The following is a 23,970-nucleotide window of genomic DNA, read 5'->3' on the forward strand; positions in this document are numbered from 1 at the left end:
GAGTCGCAAATAAATAAGGTTTTGGATATCATTGAATTTCTGTTTTCAACATAATCATCCTTTTGACCAGATTCAAAGATCACAGTGACACATCAAGTATTGTTGATGTCATTCACCATTCTTTTCCGTGTGTGTCAGAAATAAGCTTTCTTCATGCATTGCAGTATTTCCTTTTCTGCTTTTTGTGAGGAATATCATTTGTCCATATGTCAAACACCTGTCCAATCCATTGTATCGTCTGAGAATGTACTAACAGCATGCTAAAGATGACTTTTTTTCACATCAATCAATTCAACACCTTAATCTATTCAAAAGGTTCTTCTTGTTGAGCTAGGGCAATGGATGACTTGATCTTGTTTGTTGGTAAGAACGTCACACGTGTCACCAAATCTTCACCATCTTCTTTTTCAAAAATTGATTGGGCATCATCATCTCCAGGTCGTGTCAAATTTGTCATGACACATTTCAATACATCATCATCACCATGATCATCATCGTCGAGAACACCCATCGTCGTCTTTGATTTGTTCTTCACAGGTGGTGGCGTTTTAAATAAATCGAGCACAGATATTTCCAAGAGGTGATCTTCTTCTTGCTGTGACATTTCATCAACAATTCCAACTACTTTTTTCTTTTTCCATGTTGCAGGAGGTGTGAAAATGTTATTAAAATTAAAACCACTCGTTGTGCCATTGCTGTTGTGGTTGTTGGATGATGCTTCCTTTCGTTTCAATGTGGATTGTGGCACTTCTGTGGATTTTAAGATTGGAGATAACGATTCCACAACATCTCTTGAAACACCTCTTAAAGAAGGACTTGAATTCATCATTGCCTTTCGTCGTCGTGTGGAAGACGATGGTGGTGTCCGTAAATCGAGTTTGGACATGGAAGAGGACAGAGAAGATTGGCGAGCTCTTCGTTGTTGTGATGGCAAAGGTGAGGACATGGGTGATGAGAAAGATGGATCTATTGTTGAGGATAAACACCACGACGGAGCAGTGCTGCTGGTGGTATTGCTGTTGGAGGATATTCCTCGGATGGCTTTTGGTGTGCTAATTGTTTTTGGAGGAGCAACCACTTCTGTTGTTATTGTTATTGTTTTGGTGGTGGTGGTGGTGGTTTGGTCAAATCTATTATTATGATTCAAATTTTCCTTATTGATTTCCTCAAGAGGAGGAAGATCAACATGATGATGATGATTGGAATAATTAAGAGTATCACTGCTGTTCTGTTTTGGTGGTGAGCAGACACACTTATTGTTGGTATTGTCATTGGTGTTGTTATTACTACCACGTGAAGAGGATGATAAGAGAAAAACCTCATCTTCATCCTTTTCAGTGTTATAATTGAAAAGATTCTTTTGAATGACGAGAGGAGAATCAAGTGTTTGTACTGCTTGTTGAGATTCTCGGTGTGGTTTCTGTGTTCGGAGAGGAGAGGTCATTGCTAAAGATGATTGTTGTTGTGATTGAAATGAAATTAATGGCTCGGAAGAAAAGATAGGAGGTGATGAGTCGTGATCCAATTCACCAAGGATGATGGAATTGAGAGAAGCAGAGGAGGAGGAGGAGGTGGTAATCGAGGAATGGAAGAGATCTTGTTCGGAGAGAAATTTCATGGAACTGTTGTTGGTGTTAAATTTTTTTTCTATAAGTTAACGTTCAAAAATTTGAAAATGGCGCCAAAAGTTTGAATTGAAGAGTCACATTTTGGATTCTCACGAATTGACATAGATTGGTTTGATCCTCCATTATAAAAGATTTCTCTGACTGAAGATTTGATTCCTTTGAAAACCTTTCCATAAATTCAACATTTAACAAGAAAAAAATTCAGGGATGGGTTTATTCGATGATAAACGTTGTTCGATGGTTTTATGTACATTATTTACAAGCCGAACTAAGATACGTAGTGACTTCCTAGCAGGCACCCCGGAAGTAAAGGTGTTTAAACTGCTCACGATAACAGCAGCAACCCCTGGGATTCGAACGCTGGACCAGTTGGCTGCCACAGTTCCAGAAAAACCACATTTAACAAGAAAAAAATGAAAAAAGGTCTTTCTTCGTCATCATCTTCTACCTTGACGATGAGAAGTAGCAGCGGCCACTCTTCATTATCGGCTACTCCACCTCAGCCCTCTCCACACAGAAGATCAAAGGTCATTACCGATGATGATGATGATGTCAATATAATTTTATCGGAAGAGAAGCCTTCATCATCTTCATCATCATTACGAGATATTTCAACGAAACAAAAATCAACAACTAGCGGCAGTAGTAAAAACAAGAAGAAAAACATAGTACCCATTATTCCCGAATATTCATTAATTTATGAATTTTCTCCGAGCATGATTGCCGAGTTTCATTCCAAGTCCATAAGTTGTGTTAAATTTTCTCCCGATGGTTACTCATTGGCAGTGCCATCTGCAGATGGTAACATCAGCGTTTGGAATTTATTGGAAAACAGACAAGAGAATGGATCTTCTGAAGAGACTAGGATTTCGGAAGATCAAAAAGATGTTACCACAGAAAATGGAAAGTCATCAATTTCTGGAAACAAACAAGGAATGATCATGAAACCAACCAAGCGAACGATATGTTCTGGTCATTTTCTCGGTGTCAATGATGTGTGTTGGAGTCCAGATTCTCAATATTTATGCTCTGCAAGTGATGACAAAACTGTAAGAATTTGGTCAGCTGAAGATGGTGAATTATTGAAAACACTTCAAGGTCATAATCAATTTGCTTATTGTGTAGCTTTCAGTCCACGTGGAAATATTATTGCAAGTGGAAGTTTTGATGAAACTGTTCGAATGTGGGATGTAAGAACAGGAAATTGTTTGAGAACATTGCCAGCTCATTCAGATCCTGTTTCTTCGCTAAGTTTTTCTAGAGATGGATCACTTTTAATCACTTCGAGTTATGACGGATTTTGTCGAGTGTGGGACACCACGACAGGTCAATGTTTAAAAACTATACTCGTAGATACTCAGACGCCTCCTCCTCTCTCATGTGCCAAATTGTCACCTTTTGGAAATTATTTACTCATTGCTTGCATGTCCAATCAAGAATATCCACACGCAGCATTAAGGCTTTGGCAATTAAGGCCTGATCCAATAGCAAAAAACATTCGTACATTTCGTGGTCATGTGAATGAACGATTTTCTTCCAACATCATGTTTCATCCCACGCTGAACCTTGTCATTTCCTGTAGTGAGGATGGATTTGTATATATTTGGGACATTCAATCCGGAAATATTGTGAGCAAGCTTAATTGCAATACTGGGAACGATCCAAGAGGAACCAGCAATAATGATAGCAACAATAATAATACTAACACGGATACAAGCAATACTCATCGAACGACAACCATAGACACGGTGGTGCACACACAAACAGAAGAACCAAGTCAATCACATGGAACTGATATGAATATGGATACATCCTTGGATGGTGGTTTTTCTGTTCTCTCTATTGACATCATCTCAACAGTTGACTCGATTGGAACCAATTTTCTGGTCGCTTGCACCAATGAACCACGAATATTGTTATGGCAAGAAGCATTGTCTCATGGAAAATCGTTCTAAATTTATTATGTGACATGATGAAAATAATAATGAATATATATATATTATTGTGTAAATATATTGAAAATATAGACTCGATAAGGATCTATGAGAGTTACATAAGAGGCCAGATGTCAGTTGTAAGATGAAATGACTTTCCAATTTTCAACTACCATTCTAATTCGTCCATAAATGGAATTATACCACAATTAGATCAATCATACATTATATATATTTGGAATTTGTTGTGATTGATGTTGTGGTTTAGGAGAGATTCTCCTTCTCAGCCACAAACAAATTCATTCCCAATAACAATCATACAACAATAAATTGTCACAACAGAAGAAGAAGCACACAGCCGAATCCACGACACTACAACGATTTGCACCACATTCCATTCAAATATATATATCTGTTTGTACATACATTGAAATCACAGAAGAAACATTGTAAGATACTCGGAAATGATCAAGAAGGACACCATTCATCGATGGATCACATTCATTGCCATTCTTTGCGCGGTGACAATGATTCACATTGCACATGCCTCTTCATTCAACATACTCTCTCGAATGAATTTAGAAAGACCTTCTGAAAATTGGGTCGTATTAGTGGCAGGTTCAAATGGTTATTACAATTATAGGCATCAAGCCGATGTAAGTAATAGTGAACTCTGAGAGTTTTCCTTTTCGTATTCATTATAAATGCATTGTTGAATGATATGGATGAACAATGATGTGAACAGATTTGTCACGCTTATAAAATTGTCACTGAGAAGGGAAAAATTCCAAAATCCAATGTCATTACCTTCATGTTTGACGATATTGCCTACTCGAAGGAGAATCCTCATCCAGGTGTGATTATTAATGAATACAATGGAACGAATGTCTATATTGGGAAAGAAGCCATTGATTATCGTGCCAATGATGTCACTCCACAAAATTTCTTGTCTGTGTTGAGAGGTGAGAAAATGTCTGTTGGAAGTGGAAAAACACTCAATTCTGGACCAAATGATAAGGTTTTTATTTACTTTTCGGTAGGTTATTGAAATATTCAATGATTTAATTTGGAAATACATTCATTGAATTTTCAAACATTTTCAAACATTTACAATTTTGGCAAACATTTGGCATGTCAAATTTGTGAATTCTGAAATGACATTTCTTCTCAATTCATTGTATCGATGCAAATGCTTCTTTTCAAAATTACAGGATCATGGAGCCACTAACGTGTTGGCCTTCCCAGGATTTTCACTTCTACATGCCAGTGATTTATTTGAAACTCTTCAATTCATGTATCAAAATAAGAGATATCAACAATTAGTATTCTATGTCGAAGCATGTGAAAGTGGAAGTATGTTCAATCAAATTCTACCATCCAGCTTGAATATTTATGCAGAAACTGCATCCACTCCTTTTGAATCTTCCTATGCCTGTGATTACAGTAATGAATTTTCCGCATACCTGAATGATTGTTATTCCATTAATTGGATGAATGACAGTGACATTTCTGACATTCGTGAGGAAACAGTTGGAGTTCAGTTTGAAAAGGTTCGAAGAGAGACAACGACTTCTCGAGTGTGTCGATACGGAGATTTTGTGATTGAGAAGGAACCCTTAATTAATTTTCAAGGAAATAATTCGATCAAGTCTATGATGAAGCAATGGTCTTCGGAAGAAAATAGGAAGAATGCTTTTGCTCGTATTTTCAATCAAGAAAATGGTGCCAAAGATGTCACTCGCCAACCCATCGATTCTCGAAAGGTCTATGAAGATTATTTACAAAGAAGACTTCGAACCTTAATGAGCTCTTCCACAGCTTCACTCTCTGAAAAATTGCACATTCTTACCTTAATTGAACAATATAGAGAATCCATGAAAAAATCGGATAGAATTTTCAATTTCCTTTCCGATCAATACCAATTAGAGAAAATTCTAAATCTTCGAAAAGCCATGTTAAACAGAGAACTGGATCCAGATTCTGCATGTCGAACACAAAGTAGTTTATTGGCTCATCCTCAATGTGTGAAACAATTGATTCAACTCTTTGAAAAACGATGTGGTTCTTTTGATGAATATTCCTTGAGATATATTTCCTATTTGGGAGATTTGTGTGTGAAACAAATGTCCACTCCTTCTGAGAAGCATCAGGAGATGATTCATTCTTTGGATGAAACTTTGATTCGTTTGTGTCGTTAACGATTTTCAGAATCTTATTGTGAAATGTAAAAATAAATCATTTTAAATCAACTAAAAAATTTAAAACAAATTTAAATTTAGATCATATCAGCCATTTCCAATAAGAATAATAATTTTCATCTTATCGAAACTAGTTATTTCCGATCTGAGTGAATTGCATTGCGGTAGTCGAAAAGTAGAAACAACAACTCCATATGAACGATCATCATCATCATAAAAATTATGATAATTTTCATCATTAATACTATTATAAAATGTTTCAGGTTTCATTGGGTAGATCGATAACCGATGCTTGGTTAATTATATTGCAGATTGTTTTAATTCAATCTATTAATTATTTCCTTCTAGTGTTGTTATGTGTAGTGTTTTGTTTACCATTCGGATTTGTTCCAACATTGGAGCAGTTATTTTCATATAAGGCGATTTCAGTTTTTAGTTTGTTTGGATGGATTAACATTGTTATTTGGTTGTTGGACGGTTTTATTGGGTTTGTATTGGGATATCATCATGATGATGCAATTATTAATTGTAATATTTATTTTGTTCGTTATTTATTATTAATTGTTATAATTATTTCAAATTTACAAATTATGAATGATTGTCATCACACGCCTTTCCTTCCGAACTGGTATATATCACACCCTGCAGAGGATTTCTCTTATTTATGGTGGTGAGGAGAAGCAAAAAGTGTATGGATTTCACCATCACTTTCCATGTCATTCATCTTTTACTGTGCATCATTTACAAAGCATTTCCAGTGTATTGGGAGTGGTATGTGTGTGTGATTTTACACAGTATCACCATGACATTGGTGGGTGAATTTTCATGTTATTGGAGAGAACAGAGAGAAATTAATTTGCCATCCACAAATCGTTCCACTTCTACTGGAGGTCGAATGATGAGTGATTCTCTCTCGACAACAACCTCATCTCAACAAGAATGTCATGCGGATGACGAAGATGAAGAATCTGTTATTGGAGATTCTCAAGTAGCAGAACGAACAGCTTTCCTTTCGAACACCACAAAGGAGGAAAAGGCTCACTAAATATTGCCTTCTAACTATTACTAATTTAACAAAATCAATAATTTACAATAATTTAACTTTTAAGATCTTACAAAATTGTACATGCATCAGCATTTCCTTGATACTTGTTGACAATATTATACTTGTTAAGAATGATATTCTTGCCACCTCCAACCCAAGTTTCATATTCGGTTTGTGATGACAAATTTTGTTGCTCATCAGTTCCACCTTCAGGTTGTTGTTGTTTTGTTTGTTCTCTCTCTGAAGATTCATAAAATCTACCAAGCATGTACTCGTTCGTTCCTTTCTCAAAATAAATAAAATAGGACTCATCAAAATAGATTTCTTTTTGTGTGAAAATTTGTTCGTTGCATGACGAAAGAGTTGGCAAAGCAAGTACTCGAACTAATTTTCCAGCACCACGTCCACAAATACTCCAAATTCTAATAACAGATTCATTAATGCAAGCAGTAGCGACCATACTTCCTGCTGCAATGATCTTAACACAAGATACTGGACCAGGGTGAGGTAAAGTCATGAGACAATTTCCAGTGTGCAAACTCCATACTTTTACAGTCTTGTCTGCCGACCCTGAGACCATCACATTGCATAAATCGATGAGTTCTATGTTAAGGGAAAGTGTAGTGATGGTGGAGTGATGACTTTCGAATGTATGTAACAAACGCCAATTATTGACAGAACTGGAATGGCTAATGTCGTAGACATAAATTGTTCGATCCACAGAACATGCAATAATTTGCTGTGTCAGTTCCCAAATTTTGATTTCTTTTGCTTCTGTCGGTAACTCTTTCAACTCGAATGTTTTCGTAAGCTTTTTAAGTGTAATGTCATAGATATGAACACAATACTGGACTGGCACGCGTGCCATTTTCACAATGGCCATACAGGTCTTGTTGCTCAATAATTTAACAGCAACAATGTAATCTTTAGAGTATGTCACCTCCAAAAATACTTCATCTTTTAGCAATTCAGTTCCTCCAATTACAACAAGTGTTGAATTGATGTGATAATAACTAGATTCTGTATAAACAAAACAAAGGACACCGAATTGATAATCAAAAGGCGAATGAGAAAGATATGAATATGGGAAGTGTAAAATCTCCTTATTGAGGCTAATAGTATCCTTTTTGGTTTGTAATTGTTGACGAGCCAGTATAGACAATCTATCCTTGTAATGCAAATAGCCTCTAACTAGAATTCCATCAATTTCTGTCCATCCAGAGGGAGACTTTCTTAAATCCAAATCAATACGAACTCTATTTGTAGCGTATTCTCTCGTGAAAAGTTTTGGAGCAAAAACTCTGGCACGCTCCATCATTCTGCAATTTGTGTCGTAGGGTTTTCCAAGCCATATTGTATCCCAGCACTGGTTCGCTCGGTCCCAGAGTGAAATTTTGAAAACTCCTCCTGGGCAAAATGTTTCGAAAATTCTGATCTCGGTGATGTGCATGTCCTCTTCAATCTCAAACTCTAAAAATTCCAAAGAGCCAAAACCAAATGAACGATTTGAAGGAGACCAAGCGGTTCCAAACGATCCATATTTTGGATAAGTATTAACTACGCCAATAAGATTTAACACAGAGAAGGGTGGATAGTCAGCACGTGAGTGAGCTGTTGACAGATTGTTATCAGCTGTTGTGGCAGCTGCTCCGCTTTCAGATCTGAAATTTCAGCAATGATAATTTTGAATATTTTCCAAAATTATTGGTAAATTTGAAATGGCAATATTTAAACATTTCAGCCATAAACAAATTAAATAATTATTAGTAATTGAAATACACATAAGTATAAATAATAATTGTCATGGTCCATGTTAAAATCATTGCTTTTTTTGTAATTCAAAAACTTACCTATTTCTTGAAATATACTCACTGCTACAATTAATGACGCGTGCAACCCATTGTTCATATATAAAATCATCTGTTTCAGAGAGCAGGGTCTCGTGAAGTTCCCTCATGGACGAAATTGGAAGATCATCTTCAAACATGTTATTCAGAATTTGTTTTCTTTGCCCTGTTAGTCTATTTGCAACATGAGAATCTTTGGCACTATAGAGAGAATAGGTAAGTAAGTCGTATGAGAAATGATGCTTGAATGGTTTGGTAGTATGTCTAAAGTTTTTACGAGTATTAAGTATAACTCTTCCATCCAATAAACGAACGTCCATAAGATGAAAGCCATTACTCTTCCAGTCTTCCGTATTGGTTGAAGAATAATTCATAATTCCTCCGAATTCATCGACAAGTCGCTCTCGTTCCTTTTCAAGTTTTTCTTTTTCTTTTCGTACCTCTTCTTCGTCACTGACGTAAACTGTGCGCTTTCCAAGGGTTGGCCTCACTGAGGTATTCAAAATGGTGACTTTGTTTGACTCCGAGTCTTCCAAAGATGATTGATCCAACTTGTTTTGTGATGAAGCCGATGAAACATTGTCATTATTTGCATGAGTTGAATTGTCAATATCGATCCAACCTTTGCCCTTAATGGCTTCCTTCAAGCTTGAAGAACTCAGAGTTAAAATTTTGAGATCGGGTTGTGTGTAAACTTTCATGAGATGTACTTGTCCACATCTATACAAGCGTTGCATTTGTTCACGATATTTGACAGCATTTCTCCAGTTACATCGAGGTCGTTTGTAATATTCGCGCTCCTCTTTTTGAATCAGTGCAGGTGAAATAATGCAAGAATGACTTGTATCACTATTATTGCTAACGGGTGATCCCTGTTGTTGTGATTGTTCCAAATTATTGTTGATTGATGATACAGGCGGCAACAAGGTTGAGAATGAAGAATAGGAAAGAGTGGGAGTGAGTGGCTGCATCGTGGCTGACAAAGGAGATGAAGACAACACTGGAGGGTTATTGGCGGAAACTCCATTCGTTGTTGTTGATGATCCTGAAGAGCCAGAAGTGGTTCCAATGGGTGTCGAAGGAGTACTACCTGTTGTTGATGGTTGTTGTTGTTGTTGGCCACTCGAAGAAGCAGCTGGAACAATCACTCGATTGTAGTCATGATAAAAAGTGGTGTAGGGATCATACTTGTTGATAAAGTATTCCAAGAATTTACTCTCATCCGTGGCAACATTTTGGAAGATATGACTTGCTTTGCAGCAACTTTCAATATCAATTCCGTCCATAAAAGAGAAAATTAAAAAGATGATGGATTCATTGAGAGGGAGTTTTCGTTTGTTTCTCGTTCGGATGGATATCAGACGTTGTTTTTGCTTTTTCGTATAGATAGGGTTGATGAGATGAGCAGGTTGTTGTGGTAGTTGTTGATAAGAGATGTTGCTGCTTGAATGGGGAGTGGAGCCACTCATCGATGCAGTTGTTGCCTGTTGAGACATTTTTGATGATGACTTTCGAGCAAAAGTTTATCGCACAGTTTGTTCGTTTGTTCGGAGAATGTTTTTGGGAAACACAACACTGAAAACAAGATCTATTTAATTCTTAAAAACTTTCTTTAGGCGATATAAGGTGGTGAATGGTACTCCTGCTCGATCCTCGAAATATCCTTCGTATCGAAATTGAGCGACTTTCATTCCCTTGCATTCGGTCATATCATCAGGGGAAGCTTCTGTCATTAAATGTTGATCCATGCTCTTTGCTGACTTTTTGCAAAATCCAAGTATTTGAAAGGATCGTTGGCGAGCTAAGGGAAGGTTGTGAGGAGCTTCCTCTGGTTCATTCATAAATCGATTGAAAACCTTTCCCATGAGGACCGATCCGGACACTGCAAAAACAGAGAGGATCCAATTTCTCTTTGATAATCGTCTTGGCACACTTGGGTAGTATTTGTGTTTGACATTGTAGATGACCATGTCCATAGCGATTCGTAGTAATGGGTGACAAGGAATACTTCCAATGAATGACACAGACAAACCAAAGGATGGTTGTGAGGGTTCTAACGGAATGACAAACGTTGCGTTTGTGTGTATCCATGAGTCTAAGGGTTCCAGCAGAACCATATCAGCATCTGCATAAAAGCCTCCGAACAACCATAACACTGCATACCTCCAAAAATCAATTTTAAAGGCTGCAGGAGTCAGGTTTTCGAATGCAAATACTTCATCGGAATCTGCTCCAAAGTGATCAATCAAAACTTGCAAAGCCGCCTTGTTTCCATAGTACCGATGTTCATAATCCTTATTCAAATACTTGAATGTATGTAATGCTTTGGTCATGTTGGGTGGTAACTCGTCCTCACTCTCTGGCCGGAACGTTTGGTGGATGATTTTGGGAATTAAGGAAATGTTTGAAGAAATGCCATCGGTACAATCAATTAATATTTCCTCTTCATATAATTGCGAGGTGTTTAAATAGTCATTCGGAATGTTCACGGTTGTAATATATATGATAGTGTACACGTAGAGTGCAATAATAATTCCAGTTATTCCCTCTGGAAGGAAATGCCTTTTGACATTCAAGGCTTTAGAGCGCCTCATATGAATGGTTGTAGTTGTTTTTCTTTTTTCAAAGTTCGCCAAAGCTTTGGAGAACAAATTACTAATATTATGGAATAATATTCATTGAAATATTAAATATAATATTAAGTTGCGGTAATGTCGTACTAACTATCCATTAGGCATCAAAGATGATGACGGATATTTGAAATCCGTACTTTTTATCAATCATCAGAAACCGCATCCAACCGTCGACGTTGGAATGGATCGTCATTATCTTTCGAACCAATTTCTATTAAGGGATGAACAACCTTAAAAAAAGGGAAATTATTTCAATAACAACTCTCTAGACAAACACCTTCCTTTCCACAAATAATCTTCCATAGGGAATTTGTGCAGTTGACGCTTTATGTTCCTGTCTAAACTCTGGATATTTCACTTGGACCAACTTTGTTCCTTCACATGCGTCCTCAAGGGGAAGGGCAAAAAACGATTCCTCATCAAAAAAATCGTGACAGCAATATCCAATAATCTGCACGTTTTTGGATAGAATTTTGGTAATATTGTGCGGAACTTCTTCTGGCTCATGTACAAAGCGATTAATGGCCTTTCCTATCAAAATAGGCCCACTCACTGCTAAATCAGAATGTCTTGGATGAACTTTGGTGTTTGGAACACCAGGATAAAACTTGTGCTTGACATTGTAAATGACCATGTCCATTGCAATTCTCATAATTGGATGTTGTGGAACACTTCCAATGAATCCATTGTGAAAACCAAATCCAATCTTTTCCAAAGGAATCACAAAACTTGCATTTGGAGAAATCCATTTCTCAAAAGGTTCCATCAACAACATGTCTGCATCTGCATAAAATCCACCAAACAACCACAACATGGCATATCTCCAAAAATCAATTTTGAAAGCACCTGGAATTAAATTTCGAAATGCAAACACTTCATCTGAATCATTTCCAAAATGTTCAATTAAAATGTTCAATGCAGCATCATCTCCAAAATATTGGTGTTTGTAATTTGCATTTAAAGATTTGAATGAATGGATTGCTTTTTTCATGGAGGACGGCAACATATCTTCCGATGAAGGAATATAGGTCTGATAGATCCTCTTTGGGATTGTCGTGCGGAGAGGAGTTTCTTCCAATTTTGGGATTTCTTTGCACCGACCCGTCTTGATGAGCGTCTTGTTGTTTTGGTTCAATGTCCAAAGTTGTTTCCTTAATGAAAATATTACTGCGAGTAATAGGATACTCGCTGAACTAATAACAACCAGAGAAGCGTACGGCCATCGTTGTGTCATTTTTTAAGGCTTTCCTGACTCAAAAAATGAACTAACGGCGAGAAGGATATCGTGTTGACCCTTTTAAGAATATCATTCCGATGGATTGGAAATGTATTACCTCAATCACTTTGTTTAGGAAGTTTTGAAGACAACATTCATACATATTCCACTGAGACTTTTCATGGATAGATACCAGAGAATTTTGACCTTGGGAACATATTCGCATTCACTTTGTAAGACTCTATGAAGCTCTTAGGTTGAAATATTTCTTTGTTTTGTCTTACTCAAAACCAGTATAGACAGTATTTCTACTACGAATACTGATCCTTGAGGAGCAAAGAGTTCTGACTACAAGAACACCTTCCTTTCTTGAAATAGTTTGGTGTAGGTGCTTGATTTGGCTTCATGTTCTTTTTGAAACTGCTCAAATTTCACCTTGGCTAACTTGGTCCCAACACAGTTCCTTGAGAGTGATTGTGTATAATAGGTGTCTTCATCCTTGTTTTCATTTGCGCAAAATCCAAGGATTTGAATGTTCTTGGAACGAATTTTGGAAAGATTATGCTGTACTTCATCCGGCTCATTGAGATATCTGTTGATTGCTTTTCCAAGCAGCACAGGTCCGCTGACAGCGAGGTCAGCATGCACCTTTGGAACAATCCGGTTCGGAACGCCAGGGTAAAATTTTGATCTTACATTATATATGACCATGTCCATGGCAATTCTCATAATAGGGTGTTGTGGAACACTTCCAATGAATCCATTGTGAAAACCAAATCCAATCTTTTCCAAAGGAATCACAAAACTTGCATTTGGAGAAATCCATTTCTCAAAAGGTTCCATCAACAACATGTCTGCATCTGCATAAAATCCACCAAACAACCACAACATGGCATATCTCCAAAAATCAATTTTGAAAGCACCTGGAATTAAATTTCGAAATGCAAACACTTCATCTGAATCATTTCCAAAATGTTCAATTAAAATGTTCAATGCAGCATCATCTCCAAAATATTTGTGAGTATAATTTGGATTGAGTATTTTGAATGAATTCATCGCTTTTTTCATAGAGTCCGATAATTCATCTTCTGACGAGGGAATGTACGACTGAAAAATTATTTTGGGTATCCCCTTTGCGCTCGGAACCTCATGTAATTTTTTAGTTTTTTTCAAATCACTGCAATTGATTGGGTGCATGATGTGTGCTTCTCTTTGAAGTGTTGCAATTGGAGAGGATTTTCTTCGTATTGTTATTTTCAGAGAGGTAATCATCACCAAACAAAGGATACCAATCACTGAGGCAGCACTCATCCAAACATATTTGATTTGCATTTTTGAGGCTCTTTTTTTTTGTTTCATCCGAATGTCCCTTAAGGAAGCTTTTGATCCGAAGATTGAATATGGTTGCTCATAATTTATCGTAAACGTGTTGAGATACATTATTCATACCGTTGCGTTGGACCTTATCTGGATGAGCATGGGCAGCCTCAATCAACAACACCTTTGAAAAGTTGTTGTGAAGAAACTTTTTCTCCATTTGGGGTTTGTACTGTTGGTGCATGCATATCGAAAGACCCAAATAGTTCAATCATCAACTCACAGAAAACTTAGTCATATAGATGAATAGTCTTTTGATCGATATTGAAAAAAGCAAGTCCGTTCATCTCACCCAAACATCCATTGTAGGCATTCATTCTCAAACGTGTGACCACTTGACCTGTTTGAAGGGATACAACCAGAGTTGGACTAGAAAAACAATGACATGACCATACTCACGATCCAATAAGATTCGAAACGTTTGAGTCTGTGAGGAGCTGGTGTGGGAGGAATGATCTTGAGGAATTTCGAACCTATTCTTTTCAATCCATTTGTATTGACACGAGTGGTGGTTGTTCGTGTTGTTATTTACCACTGTTGTGGATGTTGTTTCTTTCATTTCGAGTAGATGAATGATCGAATTGCAGCACACCAAAATGGTGGTGGTTTTGGAATGGGAGTTGAAAGGATCCAAGATTTGGATGGTTCGTGTATTCAGATCGCAACTTGTCCATGCACTACTACTGTATAATCCATTATTGGGAATGTAAAATTGATGAAAAGTACTCAACAGACTTCCATCGATGGAATTTAACATGACATATTCCAACATTTTCCACACAACATAAAATTCGATTCATTCCCAATTGTTGTTTTGAATAATGAATGGTGAGTTCTCCTGTTTGAAATTCATTCCATTCACGATTCCAAACTTGTGTACATTCTTGTTCTCCTCGTGACAGGTGCACTTTAAACATTCCTATGTGTTGTGAAAATCAAGTAATTTTGTGTTGGATCAGTATTTGCTCTGAATCGATTCATTGGTGAAGATTCCTCTTCCACACACATACACAATGGAAGTGTACTAGGAATGGCTGAATAATGATATATTCGTTTTAAATATTTTCGTGTCAGCAAATCAAACATGTGAATCTTTCCTCATCGAAAATCACTCACGATCAATGCCTGACAATTGTAGCTGATTTTAATATCATACATGTTTGCGATTGGTCTATGTTCGATTTCGGAAATGATTTATTGGCAAGGTATTCAACAGGTCATCAAAGATCATCTCCGTCTCAGTGCGGATAAGAATTGTGTTGAGGGAAATTCTTTCAAGCAGGCCAATGACACCACTCTTTTGAATCAACTTCCATGATTTTGAACGAAATATAAAAGCTGGCGAAATGCACACTTTGGGTTTGGCTTCTGGATTTCCATTTGAAAATTCGTCAAATCAAAATCTAGCCGAGTGTGTTGTGGCCAGTATGTTATTTTGTTCAACTCAACAATAAACTCGTGATGATGAAAAAAAATTATAAAGCCTTAAAAGACTCCTCATCGAGCGCTCAAAAAAAATGGTGGTGGCGGTCCCGTACAGAAACTATGGACATTTCATCATTGGGTTGTTGGTGTTCGTCAGTGGTATGTGCCTGCTTGCTTGGATGAGGCGAAAGCCTGCCATGAAAAATCCGTATGAGAAGGATTTCATTGGTAAACACAAGTGCTCGTTTAGACCAGCAACATCCATCAGGTATGACCCTGCTGATGATTTGTCCAATCGGATACCTCAAACCATTATTCAAACCTATAAGCCGAGTTCTATTGAAAAGTTACCAGAGTCCATGAAAAAAGCGATGAATTCATTCAAAATACTCAATCCAAATTATACTCACAAATATTTTGGAGATGATGCTGCATTGAACATTTTAATTGAACATTTTGGAAATGATTCAGATGAAGTGTTTGCATTTCGAAATTTAATTCCAGGTGCTTTCAAAATTGATTTTTGGAGATATGCCATGTTGTGGTTGTTTGGTGGATTTTATGCAGATGCAGACATGTTGTTGATGGAACCTTTTGAGAAATGGATTTCTCCAAATGCAAGTTTTGTGATTCCTTTGGAAAAGATTGGATTTGGTTTTCACAATGGATTCATTGGAAGTGTTCCACAACATCCAATTATGAGAATTGCAATGGACATGGTCATTTACAATGTCAAGCACAAGTTTTATCCTGGTGTGCCAACTGTTCTCAAAGGACAATTTCGAGTACTTGCTGTAAGCGGTCCAGTGTTACTTGGAAAAGCAATTAACAGATATCTCAATGAGCCCGACGAGGTAGTCCATAATCTTCCCTTAATGAAGGAAAAAAGAATTCAGGTCATTGGTTTTTGTGCAACCTCGTCCAAAGAAGAAGATATTTATTATACAGATCAAGCTTCGTCTTCAACAACTGGTTCTTGTCAAGGAAATATTGTAGCTAGAGTGAAATATCCAGAATTTATGCAGGAAAATGAAGAAGTGACTAAATCAAAACATTACGACCTGCTGTTCCAAGCTAAAAAAGTGTTTGCCTGAAACAAATTGGAAGAGTCATCGAACGGCCTGTTGTTTGAGTTCATCTGGTGGTTTTGAGATGTTGTAGATCATCAAAAACAATGACTCTTTCAGCAACAAATTGCAACGAGAATTAAGAGTTATGTGTGTTGGGTGTTCAAAAAGAACTTATGCTGTAAATTGTTTAATGAGACCATTTTCTCAACTAATGATCCTTTACAAAGGTTTCCATTCTCTCATGAATACTTCTTGCAATTCTTGTGAGCTTTTCACTTTGGTTAGATTTTGGTACTGGTTGAGGAATGGTTGTAGATAAATCTTGATTTTCATGACTTGATACAGAATCACTTTCATTTGCTACTCCATCAAAACCAATGGTTTCAATCAATCTCTTTCGAATATTCTTTGAAATAGATTTCACATAATTGAATGTGTCATATGAATTTTGGAAAGGGACAAATCGTGTTGTGGGCTTAGGAATAGGTTGTGGTTTTGGCATTTCCTGATGATTGTTCTCTGAAGCTCTACTTTCAGAAGAAGTATCTGAAAAGTGGATCAATGAGTAGATTCTTTGATGGATATTTCGAATAATCTCTGATTGGTTCAACAACATTGCTGGTGGTGCTCTTTCATGAGCGGTGTTCGTTTGAAAGTTTGAGTCGAATGAATAACGTAACATGACAATTCCATGACCACTGCTGCTACTACTAGTGCGATCTGCCACACGATCATTCTTTTTGACCATCAACAACTTGGAGGATTTTAGTTGTTGTTTCACCCAATCTTTCATAAAGAATGCAATCGAAGTGAAAACTAGTTGATTATCGTTCGTTCTGTAAGAAGCAAGTCCAACAGGGATCATGCGATCAGAAAGGTCATCATTACTTTGATTTTCATCATGTTGAGAATTCGATGGTGATTTCACAAACAAGATGGATTTCGAGAACCATTCGTCATCTTCCTGTACTTCCTTTTTTGAAAGATCCAACATGAGAGTAATTTCTTTCGCAAAATTGGAAGATTTGTGACGAAGAGAGTTTGCTGGTACTTTCAACCATTCGTTATTATTGGATGCCAATAAAGTGAATTCAAATTGAGAGGGATTGCGTTCCATTTCTTGTTCGAGAGCTTTCCATTGTTGGGTGAAACAATTGAAGTTCTCTCCATCATCGTCATGCACTTGAGGATTTCTCATGACAAATTGTTCATCCTCTTGCTCGACCTCAATAAGGGCAATATTATTATCCAAGGTGAATGGGTTAAACTTTGGATGAAATTTAATCTCTCGAATTTGTGTAGGTTCTTCCTGTCCATCATCCTCATCATCATCTCCATGAATGACATATTCTTTCACCATACGAATTCTCAATAAGGATGTTTGGATAGGAGTAAAAGCAGAAGCACCTTCATGACTTCTTCGAGAATTGCTCATCAAACAGTTGGCAGGAGCAAGCACGACCAGGGAGTGACCATTCCAACGTTGTTTTCGTACAACCACTCCAGAGCAAATGTGAAGAGGAGAGGAAAAAGAATTAATCTTGAAATCGATATGGGCAATTGATGATGAGGATTCTGAGAAGAATAAGAAGGGACATGAGTCTTGTTTCTCGCCATGGCTGATATTGGCTGTGCAGAGAAGACATCCAGCAAGTAAGACGAGAACAAACAAGACGAACGACCGTGTTGATGGATTCATCTGTTTCTTTTGTTGAGAATATTTTGAGAGCGTAATGTAATGGATAATGTTTCTATTTGAGTGACGTCTTATCTATCAACCTGAATAGTATGAGTGGATAACTAAGATAGTGTTACTGTGATATCCAATAATATTAATAATATATTAATAATTTAATATCCACAATTGTCCACAAGGTGTCATCATTCGCATGTTCAAGAACAAGAGCAAAATTGCATTGGATGAGCGTACTGTTGTTGTAGTCATGATTTTCCGTCTGTGAGTCGACTTTTATGATCAATCTCTTGTGCCTTTAAGGGATGACCTATTGTTTGTAGCCTTTAAGAATCTAGATTTGCAATTCATATCCTAGAGAGTAGTAGAGAGTAAAATGACCTATTTCACACTGAACTGAGCATTTGCTTGATTTCAAGGTAGCATATATTCAAACAGTAGGGGTGATGTAACCGGAACGAAATTTTTCATCAACACAAGCAAAACACTGCAGGGTTCGTCTTGTGGAGGCATAGAAATGAGAAGAGGGCTTGAGTGAACAAACTTGGATAATTCCTCGTCAAGACTTGAAAGTGAATTCATGTTAACGCGATTCGAAATTTCATTCAACATGAGCAAAGTTTCGTTATCATAAGAAACTACAGGATTTAAACATGATGCTTTCAGTGTTTGTCCGTCCTTCACCTGAATCACCAAAAATTGAAGCAGATCCGTTGGTCGCAACTCAAAGTTGTGGTTAAAGAAGAGAATGGTGGTCTGGCTGAATGGTCCACTTGATGGCTGTATGTTGTATTGATGTGATGGTAATGCATTGCTACCAGTCATATTCAAAACATTCATTTGACCATTCACGTTTTGTGATGAGCCAGCAAAATTTCCGCTATTGGCAGCCAATGAAGAAGCTCTCTTTTGTTGATTCAATAGTTCGCCAAGTTGTTGATTGACCAATTGTTGTCGCTGATGAATATGATTCAGCATAATTTGTTTTTTGAAATTTGAGTTTGCATCACTGGATTGGTCGGTACTTGGTGTTGGCTGAATAAAGAATTGGTTCATGCTCGCTGATTGTAATGATGATGATGGTGGAATGGTTATTGTCTTGTTATTAATACCGAGCTGATTGGTAGTGCTGTTGTTTGTATTATTATTATTATTCGATGATGTATTGTTTGATGGTAGAGCTAAGCCCGCAGTGGAATTCACCTGCTGTTGTTGAAAGGATACGGTTCTGTTAAATTCGTTGTTGTTTTGATTGGTTAATAGTTCAGATTCAGATTGTTGTTCAGCCCCTCCTTCGGATGTTGGTGCAGACACACTTAACCTCGTATTGTTGTTAATATTATCACGATTAGTACTCTCAGCAGAAGACTGGTTGATGTTTGGTTGAAGAACGGAATAATGGGCTAATTGGCTCTTGTGGTGATTGTGGTTCTGAGAAGCAAACAAAAACGAGGAGGAGGAGTTTTTTTTCGAGTAAGGTTGATTGGTTGGATGTGCACATGATGATTGGTCAAGATTATCCAAATCCTCCGAAGATGTGCAGATTGGTCGGAATATGTTGTGATCCAAAAGATTCTGACCGAGAGTTGAAGTGATATTTGTGTTGGAGATTCGTTGATGATTGCTGGATGACTGCAGGGTCAGGTTGTTGCAGGAGCTTTGCTTTGTGTGGTCATTCTCTTGTTCATCCTGCATTTGTTGTTCTTGATGCTCCCTCATGGAGGGATCATGCAAACAAGAATCCTTGAAATTGGCAACAACATTTTTGCTTCCGTGTTTGAGTTGTAGAAGGGAGCTAAGTTTCTGAAGTGAGGCTGGAGAGCTCAAAATGTTGTTGTGGCCTTTGTGATGCATCAACGCGTTGCATCCATGAGCAGTTGTTGCGGTGTGTATTAAGCTTTTCGCAACTCCGTGAGAGAACGGAGAGAGTTGTGCGGAATTGAGAAGAGCATGCTTGGTATTGTTCATTTGTTGATGCAAAGCGTTGAAACGAGAAGTAATGGTACTGTGGTTGGAAATGTTTGATGTAGGCGTTTGGCTTTGCATGAAAGATGAAAGTGAATCATTCTTTTGGGAGGAGCCTACACAGGAAGTAGTTTGAAGTTGGAGAGATTGGTTTGTACAGGGTCCATTATTGAGCATGAGGGCAGCATGAGAAGAGTTGTTCTCACTCCCAACGGATGCTGATGGTAGTAATGCAGGTTTCTCAATGGTTTTTGTGTTGGAACGATCAACATTCGATGAAGAAACGCTGCTGTAATTATTAAGATTCATAACGGCCAAACTGTTGCCATGATGGTGGAGTGGATCCGTGGTACTGCTGTCGCCTGTGGCCTCAAATGTTCTCTCACCAACCTCAATATCGTTCTCCTTCATGAGAAGCCACTCCAGAATCCAGTATTTCTCATCACTCAACATGTAAACCACACATTTAGGAACACGTTCCTTCTCATGAAGAGCCGAAGCTTTCTTGTGATACACAAAACCGATTTGAGTTACAGTTTGAGAACGGTCTCGGAATTGCACCACATCACCACACTTGTAATAAGGCTTGAAAGGGAGTGGTTGTTGTTGGTCTTGATGATGAATAAGATCGCTGAAAGAGGCGTAACTGGAGGTTGTGGGTATATTGGAGTCATCTAATGATTGCTGCTGCTGTTGCTGTTGAACGCGTGAGGTCTTTCCATGCGGATGACTATTTTCCAAATCATTACTCGAGAAAATTTTTCTCAACTTTTTTTTGTATTCATTCCCTTCTTTGTCGTAAATGACTGACTTCTTTTTGAGGAGATGTTTGTCGTTATTACTATGCGTGGACTCGTTGGTGAACGGAGGTGGTTCAGAGGAAGTTGTGTTCATATTGGTCATGATTGAGCGAGTGTTGTGCGTGTATTGAAGAAGGTGTTGTTGGGTTTTCAATGTGATGTCAGATAGTACTATGGACCATGAGAGGGAATCGATCGGAGTGATGAACTAGTTCTACGCGGAGAGGAAATTTGAAGTCGTAGTATGTCGGAACTACTTCCAATGAAACAAAGAAGAAAGCAACACTTGAGATAAATAACAGAGCCTCTAGAGAATAGGTTCCGAAGCAATTGTTGGATATCCAACGGTGTGTACTTGATGACTTTTCTTTCGCTAAATTAATAAAATACCTATCGTCTTGATTGTCTGCTGCCTGTTTGTTAGACACCACCTCTCTTGATGCACATTAAGAATGAACAACATCAACAACGGAGATTTAATACGCTGTTCGTAGTTTTGATCATGGCATTATTACCTCCCTTGGAAATCGATGCGAAGTATCATCGGCAATTTTTGACGGCCTTTTAAGAATTTCTAAAAAGTCTTTCACATGTGATGCCATCGAATCGAGAAGCCACACAGCTGTGTGGAAAGTGAGAAAATCCAGATCTGTTCAATGGCTCACACGAAAGTCAATGGAAGGCAACACATTCAGCATACAAAACTCCTTTTAAGTCGTCATTCACACATTGGATATTTCTATCAACCTCTTCTTGGTGTTAGTCATGACATGTCCTGATGCCATTTTGAAATGAAAACGTTTAGGTGGTACTTCTCAATGTGGGCTGTGATTTAAATTTGTGTTCTTCTTTCACCATATTAATCTCAAAGTTAAATTCTATTCTTTTTAAAAAACTGGGTAAGAGGACTTAGCTCTTGAGAAATGTCTCCTGCTGAAATGTCGAGCGAATGACTGCTGGCAGAGTTGGGATAAGGGCAGTGATCAGCGCCACTAAGGTTGCCCAAGGTAGAACTTTCCAATCTTGTGGTAGAGTTGACAGTTGTGTCAACATTATTAGAAGAAGCATTAATCGTTCTAAAGAGAAATGTTGGAACGTCATCCTCCTCTTCATCATCTTCACAGGCGTTGTTGAGTCCTAAAAATTCGTCAGCACTTCGTTTAAGGGAAGTATTGTGCGTAGAGGGGAAGGTATAATGATATCTTGGATGTAGACCTCCATTATTGGAGCGATGATGATGCCGGTTCGGCAGCGTTGACACATTTCCTGACATTAAGGCACTTGCAAATGAAAAATCAGAGGAGAAATTAAGGTCGAAGGAAGAGGACGTTGAAGGGTTTGTTACGATCGGTTGAGAAGAGGGACTCGAGAACTGGAATGAAAAGGAAAAAGGATGAGGAGGAATAGTATTGTGAGTACTACCATTCGCCGCTTCAGTATTTGTGGTGTTTTGAATCGTTGATGTAGTGGCAGATGAAGAAGCCACAGAAGGTGACATGTTGGCTCCTTCGCAATTATTACTCGAATGTGCTTTCGATGGAGAATGAGTGTCACCAGAGAGAGGAGACAACTTATGAGTAGAATCAACATTAGGAGTATTGCCACTGCTGCTAGAAGCATGGATACAATCCGTTGCTTGAACAGAAGGGCTGTCACTAATTTGGTTATTATCAGAGTTGGTTATTATCATCATGGAATCTGTTTCAGAGGGGTGTGTAGTAGCTGCTGTTGTGGTGACGTCGTTCGAGGGTGTTGCTTGTGAATTTGCATTGTGATTGAGAGAAACGTTCCGTTGATGATGTTGCATACAATCTGAAGAATTGTTAGCCATATTACTATTTGTAAAAGTTGCATGATGGTGTTGTTGTGATGCCGATGTTGAAGGTGAAGTGGTATGGGAGGACGCAGACACAGTAGAATTTATATTATTACCACCATTGTGTTGAGTTGATGAAATTTCTTCCTGCAAAACTTGATTAAGAAAGCCAAGAATAGTCTCAACTGGAATTTGAATATTGGAATAAGGCGTGTTGAGAGGGGTGTGCTGATGATGCAAATTGCAATATTGAAGAAGCATGGTTGAAATTCTACGAATCGCCTTCCGAACTCCTTGTTGGTGTGACTTTCTGTACGATTGCAGGGACATGGTGTAAAATTGAGCAACGGAATTTGCAGATTGTACAAACTGTCGGTTGAGTTGATTCTCGTCCTCTACCACAGAATTTACATTATTGAGAGTGGTTTGGGAAAAAACCGTTGAAAATAAACTTGCAGGTGTAACCGCGGAAGTATGATTATGTGTCTGATGAATATTATTTGAGTTTTGAGCGGCTGAAAATGAATTTCCAATTTGTTGTTGATGCCTTGAATCATTATTATGAAAAGGATTTGATCCAACTCTTTGATTATTGTTATTACCATCAATAATGGACGAAGAACTCATAGAAGTGGTATGAAATAAATTTCCAAACGATGATGTGGTCGGTCCCGATGATGATCGGACCAAAGCGGATCTGCAGGCTCCTATTGATCCAGCACTGCTGTTGTGGTTGTTGTTGGTGGTGGTAGTGGTGGTGTTGTGATTGTTCAACAGAGTGTTTCTTGCAGAAGGATTCATTTTTTTTTGTTGTTTTAATGGAAATTCAGAAAGTCGCGAAAGAATTCAATCTCTCCTTCAAAAACAACAACAACCCATCCTCAACAATTTTTTGATGATTCAAAGGATTGATTTTCAGAGAGGTGTAGTTTTTATGGTGATAAGACTTGAGAAAACTTGTCCTCACAGAAATGAAAACCAGTATCAGTTACTCCTTTTAGTTTCATGAGAGTTTTTTTAATTTCCTTTCATTAAGGAATGAATCATCAAACAGAGTTCAGAACAAAATCGAAAGATACGACTTTATAGCATGAAGGAATCATGAAGGAAAACAATAGAGTGGTCAATCAAACAGTCAAAAGATTGAGTGGCCACTCAGCCGTAAAAGAACACTTGCTGCCTAAAGTGAGAAAGTGCTCTCTCATCTGACTTTCGGTTCATTGAATATTCGAGAGGTGATGTTTTTAGGGGGTGTTGGACCAAATAAATGAAAAGACAAAACAGTTCCCAGAAAATGGTACATTGACATTTGACACTCTTGAA

General features: G+C 37.8%; 12 protein-coding genes across 12 annotated transcripts; 4 read left to right on the top strand and 8 right to left on the bottom strand.

Moving 5' to 3' along the window:
• Positions 1-304: 304 nt before the first annotated feature.
• Positions 305-1,618, bottom strand: FDP41_004006 (uncharacterized protein; the record flags this gene model as incomplete). The annotated part of the gene is made up of 1 exon (XM_044707374.1): positions 305-1,618. One exon carries the CDS (start codon positions 1,616-1,618, stop codon positions 305-307), a length of 1,314 nt encoding a protein of 437 aa, XP_044561424.1.
• A 423-nt stretch (positions 1,619-2,041) lies between these two features.
• Positions 2,042-3,583, top strand: FDP41_004007 (uncharacterized protein; the record flags this gene model as incomplete). Its single annotated transcript, XM_044707375.1, has 1 exon — positions 2,042-3,583. One exon carries the CDS (start codon positions 2,042-2,044, stop codon positions 3,581-3,583), a length of 1,542 nt encoding a protein of 513 aa, XP_044561425.1.
• Positions 3,584-4,026: 443 nt separating this feature from the next.
• FDP41_004008 (uncharacterized protein) lies at positions 4,027-5,760 on the top strand (the record flags this gene model as incomplete). The annotated part of the gene is made up of 3 exons (XM_044707376.1): positions 4,027-4,218; positions 4,308-4,598; positions 4,774-5,760. 3 exons carry the CDS (start codon positions 4,027-4,029, stop codon positions 5,758-5,760), a joined length of 1,470 nt encoding a protein of 489 aa, XP_044561426.1.
• Positions 5,761-6,014: 254 nt separating this feature from the next.
• FDP41_004009 (uncharacterized protein) lies at positions 6,015-6,805 on the top strand (the record flags this gene model as incomplete). The annotated part of the gene is made up of 2 exons (XM_044707377.1): positions 6,015-6,247; positions 6,409-6,805. 2 exons carry the CDS (start codon positions 6,015-6,017, stop codon positions 6,803-6,805), a joined length of 630 nt encoding a protein of 209 aa, XP_044561427.1.
• A 67-nt stretch (positions 6,806-6,872) lies between these two features.
• Positions 6,873-10,148, bottom strand: FDP41_004010 (uncharacterized protein; the record flags this gene model as incomplete). Its single annotated transcript, XM_044707379.1, has 2 exons — positions 6,873-8,466; positions 8,656-10,148. 2 exons carry the CDS (start codon positions 10,146-10,148, stop codon positions 6,873-6,875), a joined length of 3,087 nt encoding a protein of 1,028 aa, XP_044561428.1.
• Positions 10,149-10,244: 96 nt separating this feature from the next.
• FDP41_004011 (uncharacterized protein) lies at positions 10,245-11,246 on the bottom strand (the record flags this gene model as incomplete). The annotated part of the gene is made up of 1 exon (XM_044707380.1): positions 10,245-11,246. One exon carries the CDS (start codon positions 11,244-11,246, stop codon positions 10,245-10,247), a length of 1,002 nt encoding a protein of 333 aa, XP_044561429.1.
• A 304-nt stretch (positions 11,247-11,550) lies between these two features.
• Positions 11,551-12,519, bottom strand: FDP41_004012 (uncharacterized protein; the record flags this gene model as incomplete). The annotated part of the gene is made up of 1 exon (XM_044707381.1): positions 11,551-12,519. The coding sequence occupies one exon, from the start codon at positions 12,517-12,519 to the stop codon at positions 11,551-11,553; it is 969 nt and encodes a 322-aa protein (XP_044561430.1).
• Positions 12,520-12,849: 330 nt separating this feature from the next.
• Positions 12,850-13,833, bottom strand: FDP41_004013 (uncharacterized protein; the record flags this gene model as incomplete). The annotated part of the gene is made up of 1 exon (XM_044707382.1): positions 12,850-13,833. The coding sequence occupies one exon, from the start codon at positions 13,831-13,833 to the stop codon at positions 12,850-12,852; it is 984 nt and encodes a 327-aa protein (XP_044561431.1).
• Positions 13,834-15,395: 1,562 nt separating this feature from the next.
• On the top strand, positions 15,396-16,397 carry FDP41_004014 (uncharacterized protein; the record flags this gene model as incomplete). The annotated part of the gene is made up of 1 exon (XM_044707383.1): positions 15,396-16,397. One exon carries the CDS (start codon positions 15,396-15,398, stop codon positions 16,395-16,397), a length of 1,002 nt encoding a protein of 333 aa, XP_044561432.1.
• Positions 16,398-16,581: 184 nt separating this feature from the next.
• On the bottom strand, positions 16,582-18,072 carry FDP41_004015 (uncharacterized protein; the record flags this gene model as incomplete). Its single annotated transcript, XM_044707384.1, has 1 exon — positions 16,582-18,072. The coding sequence occupies one exon, from the start codon at positions 18,070-18,072 to the stop codon at positions 16,582-16,584; it is 1,491 nt and encodes a 496-aa protein (XP_044561433.1).
• Positions 18,073-18,480: 408 nt separating this feature from the next.
• FDP41_004016 (uncharacterized protein) lies at positions 18,481-20,925 on the bottom strand (the record flags this gene model as incomplete). The annotated part of the gene is made up of 1 exon (XM_044707385.1): positions 18,481-20,925. The coding sequence occupies one exon, from the start codon at positions 20,923-20,925 to the stop codon at positions 18,481-18,483; it is 2,445 nt and encodes an 814-aa protein (XP_044561434.1).
• Positions 20,926-21,702: 777 nt separating this feature from the next.
• On the bottom strand, positions 21,703-23,448 carry FDP41_004017 (uncharacterized protein; the record flags this gene model as incomplete). The annotated part of the gene is made up of 1 exon (XM_044707386.1): positions 21,703-23,448. One exon carries the CDS (start codon positions 23,446-23,448, stop codon positions 21,703-21,705), a length of 1,746 nt encoding a protein of 581 aa, XP_044561435.1.
• Between the last annotated feature and the right edge of the window lie 522 nt (positions 23,449-23,970).

Source organism: Naegleria fowleri (genome assembly GCF_008403515.1).
Source record: "Naegleria fowleri strain ATCC 30894 chromosome Unknown tig36, whole genome shotgun sequence".
Taxonomy (NCBI): Eukaryota; Heterolobosea; class Eutetramitea; order Acrasida; family Naegleriidae; genus Naegleria; species Naegleria fowleri.